Here is an 8,548-nt window from a genome sequence, read left to right on the forward strand (position 1 = left end):
TATGGTCACCACCTCAAAGTACAGAGAAGTCCAAATTAAACATGAACGCAAATACACATTGATGGCCTAAGTTAGACACGAAATGAGCGGTTTGTGTGAGAAAACGAACAGTTTTCTCGTTTTTACCTCGTAAAATCTCGTTTTTACCTCTTTTATCTCGTTTTTAACGAACAGTATATCATTTTTACCTCGTTACCACAATGTATTTACATTTACGAGTCATTAAATCATGTTTAATTTGGACTTCTCTGTGCATGCTCTTTGAGATGGTGACCATAGACCTCCATTATATGACTGATAGACCCGAACGGTTTGACCTAAAAATGTCAAAATAGAAACTACTGCGGAAACAAAGACACCTACATCTTGGATGCCTTTGAGGCAAGCTAAAACATAACAAAAATTAATGTCAAAGTGAACTATCCCTTTAAGTAATTCCTTTTTTTCCAGTTGCTTTAAGGAAATAAAGAAACATAATATGCATTTGTTTATTTAATAAGGCACAATGAGTAATTTGAGGAAAAAAATTAAACAGGCACACACACACACAAAGAAACAATTACATAAATAAGGGAAGAAAAGCTGATGACATTCACACGTTCATAAAGAATAAACCATAGCAGGTCTTGCCGTCCAGCCTGATGATTTCATTTTTCAGGGGTCAAAGCTTACAGCTCTAACAACGCTTTGATCATATCTGCGATACAGACAACATTAAGAGTGAAACGAGATCAACAGAATTGCTGCTTATTGCCCCACTCGACCCTCACCTGGATAGTTCATGCTCCTCTTCAGCATTCTGAAGGAATCTCCTGTGAGTGTGTGGATCTCGTCTCTCAGTCTCTGCCGGCCGTCCAGAGTGAGATGCCACAGACAAGACTTCCTCTTGCCATCTCCAGACACCTGCTGCGGGGTCTTTTTAAAACTGTTACTGAAACACAGATTATGTCGGATTGTGTTTTTCCACCCGTCCGGAGCGGTGATGAAAAAGGGGAAGTGCTCTCTAGAATGACAGTAAAAGAAAATGGGATGAGAATCACTGGAAAAAGTCAAGAAAACAAATGAAAAGGGAAAAAAAAAAAATTGTGTGTGTGTCAAAACCCTTTAAAGTTATATATTATCTTAGGACAACTTTGATGAACTTTATCCACTTCAAATGTTGACTACCATATATTATATTCACACTAGTATCTGTCAAAAGTTTAGAAACATTACAATGTCTTATGTTTTTGAAAGAATTCTTGAAATATTAAAACTGTTTTCTATTTGAATACATTTTAAAAGGCAATTTACTCCTTTGTTATGATCCCTCGGAAATCATATTTGTTGCTAAAACAGTTTTTGCTGTTTGTTTTTTTTTTTGTGGAAATGGTGATACTTTTTCCAGGATTCTTTGACGAATAGAAAATTCAATGAACAGCTTTAAATCTATTAAAGCTTTTATTAAATAGAAATATTTTGTAACAGTTTAAATGCCCGTCACATTTGATCCATTTACTGCATTCTTGATGAATAAAAGTATTATTCTCTTTTTTAAAATGTATTAAAGAAAACAACTATTTAAAATTGTAATACATTTCATAATATTACTGTTTTACTCTATTTTTGCTTAAATAAATGCAGCCTTGGTGGAGAATAATTATAACACAATTGTAATTTCAAACAGGTTTTTATACGTTACGAATGCACCAATATGAAAATTTTGCCCGATACTGATAAATAATTCTTTATAATCAAAAGCCGATATATTGGCTGATAAATTTAAATCCCAATTTCTATATCATTTTCAGAGAGCCGGATTACAAAAACAAAAGTCTCATTAAAAGCCATAACCCAAGCACACAATTACAATATTCTCATTATTATTATTTTTTTTTTTTTTTTGTAGACAGACTTGCACTGCACATGTTGCACTAAACTGTAATTTTCTTTATTTAAAACGCTTCAAAACCATCATGAAAAACAGCGCGCATCTGAAGGGTCTCAGCTGAAGGAAATAATCCATTACCCATCAACTTTAAGATATCAGCCTCATTTTATCGGGCCGATACTCATATTAAAAATGGAAAAATGTCGGTGGCCGACATAACCAACCCCTATATAGATGTTATATAGGCTATAATTGGAGTTGGTTCAAATCCTTAACCCTATACTAGCACTGGCACCTGGTGAAGTTATAGATCTGCTGTACGTTGAGACTGCCGTGTCGGCTGCTGCTGAGAGCCATGGCGATGAGGATGCAGTAGTTCACAGGAGGCCGAGGCCATCCACCGCTCTTCAGGTTCAGGCTGTCCTGCAGTGCTCTCTGAACCCTTCTGTTCTGAGTCAGACCCAGTTTGCGAGGGGACGCTTTAGGAGTCCTCCCCTTCCGAACACCCTTCACCCTACGACAAACGGGCACATCTACAGAGGAAGCGTCATCTTCATCGGTCAACTGGGACAAGGTGGAAACAGTCAGGTTTGAATGACAGTATATTAAGCAAACAAAGCATGTAATGCGGTTTTACTCATACCTGATACTCGCTGGAGAGGGAGGTGTCGTGTATTGACTCATTCAGGCATGTCTCATCAGGCAGGATCACTCGACGGACACTTTTCTCCTGAGGCGTGGTGGTTCTTGACGTCGTTGACACCGCTTGTTTTGGGGGTGTTGGGGCTTTTGGGCTATTGCTAGGGTATTTTATGGGGCAGGCTAAACTGGGATTCACCATCAACCACAGATTAGGTTCTATTTCAGGCTCTTTAAAAGACAGAAAGAATTGTGTTTGAAGGGCACAGTGACACGACTTTTGAAGAAAGTTGAAGAGTTGAACAACAACAGGGCTGTCAAATGTTGAATCACAAATAATCACATCCAAAATAAAAGTTTGTGTTTACATAATATATGTTGGTGCACTGTGTATAATTATTTTGTGTATAGTATATATATATATATATATATATATATAAAAACATATTATATTTATATATAATATAAATTATATATAAATCTATAGTATGTACATGAAAATATTACTTATATACAAGCATGTGTGTGTATTTATATATACATAAAATAATTATACACAGCGCACCCACAAACTTTTATTTTGGATGTGATTACCCAGCAAACACAGAACATACCCCTAAACGTTCCCGTGAGGTCATTTTTGGGAATCAAATAAAAACGTAATATAGGAACGTTCCATGTAGGCTACAGTAGGTCATTTTTAGGTTCCATTTTTATAAGCTAACGAAAGGAGAATGTTACGGAACGTTCCCTTAACCTTAAGGGAAAGTTCCAGGAACGTTCTGGGAACCAAAAACTAACGTTACCAGAACCTAAATTTGTTGGGTAATCGTGATTAATCATTTGACAGCCCTACTTAAAAGGAATATCCAAAAGATTCCCATCAGAAAGTATATCATAATTTGAAACCAATCGGAGCCTCTTTCAGAGAGTCAAACACTTCTACCATCTACCACCAAGAAAACTAATTTCCAGATAATATTTGAAAGACTTTTGTATTTTGAAAATAAACATTTAAACTTTACATAAAACAAACACAATATGAATGGAATGTTATAAAAAAATAAACATGAAATGTAATAAAATAAACTTGAAAGGACACTTTAAATAAATATAATAAATCTGTTTTGTTCATATGAATGGTGTAGTGGGAGATTATATTATCATTGGTGAAGTGATGTGACGGATGAACACACACCTCTGGCGCTGAGCGGGAGCTGGAAACTCCTGTGAGCTGCTGCTGGTGTTACTGGTAACGATCTTCTGGAGATTCTGGCGTAGTGCCACTGGGCCAGATACTGGTCAGTCCGCTTGTCATCTGCCAAACCACGACACTTCAATGATACTTACTCAACAAACGACCCTGTTTCGCAGACTCGAGTGAATTAGTCTACTCACTGACATACCGTGGTAAAACTGATCAGTCGTCGTCGTTAACTTTATTTCTTCGTTCATGTCCCAGTCATGTAAGCCGCTGGTTAAATGAAGGTCGAGAATTCTGCTTTTAGATTGAAGCTGTAAATTCATTTTGTCGACTATGTTTGCCTACAATAGCCAGCAAAACTTGTGTAAATATCTTTTTATTCGAATGAATGTGTCGTTGTATCAATTAAGGCTTCAACTGTGGCGATATCGTTTATTATAACAGGTGAGAATCATTAAGCTTAATATAGGAATCAAGAGTGTTCAACAAGTTTTCATTGATCACTGGGGCCAATGGTCATTCTAAAATCAGTAGGCTATGTCTTTTATGCGCATGACTACAAAAACATGTTAAACATTTCCATAGCCTACTGTTTGTTGACCAGGAAATATCCGACAGTTCAACCAGCTTAACATGTTCACGTTTTGTGACAACATGCCTCGCTATATTTATTGACATTGATTTGAGTGGAATGCCATCTTGAAATACTTTAGGCCTATCTAAAATAATAATAATAAAAAAGATTTATCAACATAATGAGCTAGGCTATAGGCTATGAAGAAAGATAAAACGTGGCGAATATTTCTGGAAAATTCACCCCTCTTGACAAGGTGTGTTTTGAGAAAAGAGATAAACCTTTCATTTGAATTCTGTCACTTATTCTAAAGAAACTCATTTATGTTTGAAAACAAACCAGTAAACAAAAAAAAAACATGCATTTAAGGAACACAATTTATTTGAAAAGCAACACACTATCCAGTTTGAAATTACTGATAATTATAGTAGCCTACATTTGTGTAATTCCCTTTTACATCCAACACAATAGGTATACTAATTTAGACTGACATTTTCTAAATGTATACAAACTGTGTTTCAATTACTTATAAAAGTCAAATAGATTTCATGAAGTGTTATTGAAGTGAATCACACTGAGCTCAGCCTGTAAAGAATAAACTAAAAATGAGTCCAACCAGGAGGGCCACCATAGCCAAAGACAGAATGACGGTGATGACCACCATGGCTCCACTGCGTGCGGGGAGACCAGCGTTTATCTGTTGATAATCAGTGACTGGAAAAAAATGAACAGGCCAGATTCACAATACAAAACTGGGGATTCATTCATTCTTTACATTTTTTATATGATAAAAGATATTTCATAATAAAATTATTAAGTCTATAATTTATTCCAAGCAGCTTATTTCAAATCACAGAAAGTCTTTCAGGCCTACCGGTGGTAGTCGTTTCAGTCAAGACTGTGCTGGTATCATTTTCAATTTTGTACATCACGCTGAAAGATAAAGACATTTATAATAAGATTTGATTTGCTGAGTGATGGTCATACACCAACACACATTGAGTTTTCATTTTTTATGGGTAAATTCCAAGGCATAATGATTTGTATAATGATATTACATCCATTTAGGCTAACCCTAGTCCTAAACCTACCCATCACAGAAAACTTTTGCATTATTGTTTTGGCTTTAAAAAGTTTTGATTGATTCACTTCAGTTGGAAAGATCGTTAGTTATTAATTTAGAGGCCGCTTTCACGACACAGTGTTAACTGAAAACAGAAAACTTTTAATGTGTTCTGGCCGTTCATTTACACGTGTTTAGTGGCTCAAGAACGTAATTTTTGAAATAGGTTCCAAGGTGCAAGTTTTGAAAAATTTTGAAAAACGTTATCCATGTAAACTTCAAAAACGTGAATCTTAACACGTTCGAAACACTTTGGTAATTGTTTTGGGAGAAATGCTAACGGTCTTGTGCACTTCAATGATGTATGCTAAGCTATGCTAAAAGTGGTACCGCCAGAACCGGAGATCGGCTGAATGGATTCAAAAAAGGTAAAACTCAACAGTTTAACTCTGGGGGAGTTGTAAAATGAGCCTATTTCCAAAAAAAGTGGAGTATCCCTTTAAGAGCTCGCTCAAGTACTGGGGAGCTAAACTATTTAGTGCTTTGTAAGTAATCAGCAAGATTTTAAAATGTATGTTTAATGGTCATTCTTCCTGCCGGTTCTGGTAAGAACTCGAGGTCCTACGTTTTGGACCAGCTGGACTTGTTTATTGTGCAATCAGGGTATCCAGTCAGTAGAGCATTACAATAATCTAGCCTTAAGTTCATGAACGCAAGAGCTAACTGTTTCGCATTTGTCATTGAAAGCATATGTCGTAATTTATAATTTTAAGAGCAGTTTTAATGATACTAGAAATGTGGCTTTCAATTGAAAGATTGGTATCAAAGAGCACACCCAGGTTACTACCCGACGATGAATACTTGACAGAGCAGCCATTAGACAGCATTCCAGGTTATTACGTGCAGAAGTTTTTGTTCCAATAATTAGAATCTCTGATTTTTTCTATTGCTAAACTAACTAATCTTTTTGTATTAACTCGAATTTTAGAATTAATGAAGCAACTAGGTTTCTATAAGTTAAACCATTAAGTCATTTTTATAGTTTGTGGGGTTTTATACAATTTTACTATTTACTGTAAAAATTATTTACTGAAGCACACAAGCATAATAAGATTTCAAGCAAAAGCTGATATATATGAGCCAAGCCTGTACACACACACACACACACACACACACACATACACACACATACTTGTAAGTTGTTCCACTTTTTAGGTCTTTCAGAAGGTACCCTGGCAGACTGACAGGACAATATGGAACTTCGAAAGACTCTGTTTCTGCAAGACACACAAGTCATAATGCTTACTATTTAGACAATGGCATGTGAACCAAATTCAGGATGAAAGTGATGCATACTGCTTGCATTGCTGGGCAGTTCTATGTACAGCACTTGAGCGGATTTGTTTCCATAAATAGAGCAATCAGGCAGTTTCAGTAGAAAAGAGTTTGGGAATCTGCCCGCCACGACCCCGTCTGTTTCAGGACTCAGCAATTTAATAGGGATGTCTAGAAAGCAAATAAGTATCAAAGCCTTTGAATAAACACTTACTAAATGTATTTAAATACTTACTGGCAACAAATTGTAGTCGTAATGTGAAGCTATAAAAATGTATCATTTTTACCTGCTGCAAAGTTTAGGCGAGACAACGCGCCCAGGATGAAGAGCACAGTCAGCATATTGTCCCGGAGAGTTCAGGCGTGTGCACGACTCACAATGCTCTGGATAAATCTGTGGAATGGGAAATAAAAAATAACAGTATGGCTGAAAACCAGACAAGCAGGACTGAATGGAATGATTGAGCCAATCAGTGAGCACAGAGAACAGGTCTGTCCAGGTGTGTATAAAATAACAGCCCTTCCCTTCGATACACCTTAGGGAGGGCCTTCAATCCTTCAGTGGAATGCATATTCTAACTGACACCTTAAATCCTTCATTACATTGACTAGTTGAGGGACAAAGACTAATCATTACGTCATATTTTTCCAAACCCTTATGACTTTCTTTGTTATGTGGAACACAAAATGATGAATCTTCAAGCTTCGAAAGTACCATAAAAGTGGTCCACAATGCACTATATTCCACATCACCTTCTGAAGTCATATGATAGCTTTGTGGAACAAACAGACTAAAATATTTCTTTATTACAATCGCAAGCATGGCTTCTTGTGAAATCAATATTGATCTCACAAGAAAAAAAAATCAACATTCTCTGATCTCGGAGACAGTCTCCAAACTCTTCCTTTCCAATCACCCTACTACCTGTCCGCTTACCTGTCAAGCCATTTCTTCCTCAGTTGTACCCGCACTTACTCACATCATCAACACCTCTCCCCACACTGGTACCTTTCCCACAGGCTCGGATAACCCAACTGCTTAAGAAACCCATTCTAATCCACCTAGCACTTTTAGAAAATTACAGACTGGTATCCCATTCTTTCATTCAATGCTAAAACATTAGAGCCAGACCGAAATATCGGCAGACCGATATCATCGGCCGATATTAGGCATTTTCCAAACTATCGGTATCGGCAGTTATAATGGCCGATAAATGAATATTTAAAAAATAAAATAAAATCGGACAAAACACACTTGAACCATGTCATGAGTGTTGGAGTTATAGTTTGTCCTCCACAAAACACTGTTTACACCGTTCCTGTTGGCACGATACAGACATTGCTTGAACAACAGTTAAAAGAACATCCCCATCAGTTCTCTTGACTCAAATAAGCATGACAAATTTGTGACTATCATGTGCAGTTTAAAATGAATAAATAAATAAAATATCGGCCGATATATCGGAATATCGGATTTTAAAACCAAAAATATTTGTATCGGTATCAGCCTTCAAAATCCTTTATCGGTCGGGCTCTATAAAACACTCGAACGAGTTGTGTTCTACCTTCCACAGAACAATCTCCTGGACAACAACCAGTATGGATTCAAAAGTGGCCACTCATCTGAGACGGCCAAGCTCACAGTAGAAGCTCTTAGACTGGGAAGAGCAGCTTCCAAACCCTCAGTACTCATCTTCCTGGATCTGTCTGATGCTTTTGACAGTCTTGTCAAACCTAATGACGAAGGGTATCCCAGGAACCACACTCCAATGATCTCAGTTATGTCCTTCAGGGTGTCATGGAAGGGTAAGGTGTCTAAGTCACAACACCTAGTTACTGGGGTGCCTCAGGGCTCAGTGCTGG

The 8,548-nt window shown here is 37.0% G+C and overlaps 2 protein-coding genes across 2 annotated transcripts; both read right to left on the reverse strand.

The window, feature by feature from the left end:
- Window positions 1-474: 474 nt before the first annotated feature.
- foxr1 (forkhead box R1) lies at window positions 475-4,142 on the reverse strand. The gene is made up of 6 exons (XM_039662486.2): window positions 3,916-4,142; window positions 3,708-3,827; window positions 2,514-2,740; window positions 2,166-2,434; window positions 771-1,003; window positions 475-697 (listed from the first exon to the last, which is right to left on the reverse strand). The coding sequence occupies exons 1-6, from the start codon at window positions 4,034-4,036 to the stop codon at window positions 669-671; spliced, it is 999 nt and encodes a 332-aa protein (XP_039518420.2). The 5' UTR covers window positions 4,037-4,142; the 3' UTR covers window positions 475-668.
- A 505-nt stretch (window positions 4,143-4,647) lies between these two features.
- upk2 (uroplakin 2) lies at window positions 4,648-7,087 on the reverse strand. Its single transcript, XM_039662485.2, has 5 exons — window positions 6,973-7,087; window positions 6,707-6,856; window positions 6,543-6,627; window positions 5,162-5,220; window positions 4,648-5,001 (listed from the first exon to the last, which is right to left on the reverse strand). The coding sequence occupies exons 1-5, from the start codon at window positions 7,025-7,027 to the stop codon at window positions 4,868-4,870; spliced, it is 483 nt and encodes a 160-aa protein (XP_039518419.1). The 5' UTR covers window positions 7,028-7,087; the 3' UTR covers window positions 4,648-4,867.
- Between the last annotated feature and the right edge of the window lie 1,461 nt (window positions 7,088-8,548).

The sequence above is a fragment of the Pimephales promelas genome, chromosome 4, assembly GCF_988280905.1.
Source record: "Pimephales promelas chromosome 4, fPimPro1.hap1.1, whole genome shotgun sequence".
NCBI classification, from domain to species: domain Eukaryota; kingdom Metazoa; phylum Chordata; class Actinopteri; order Cypriniformes; family Leuciscidae; genus Pimephales; species Pimephales promelas.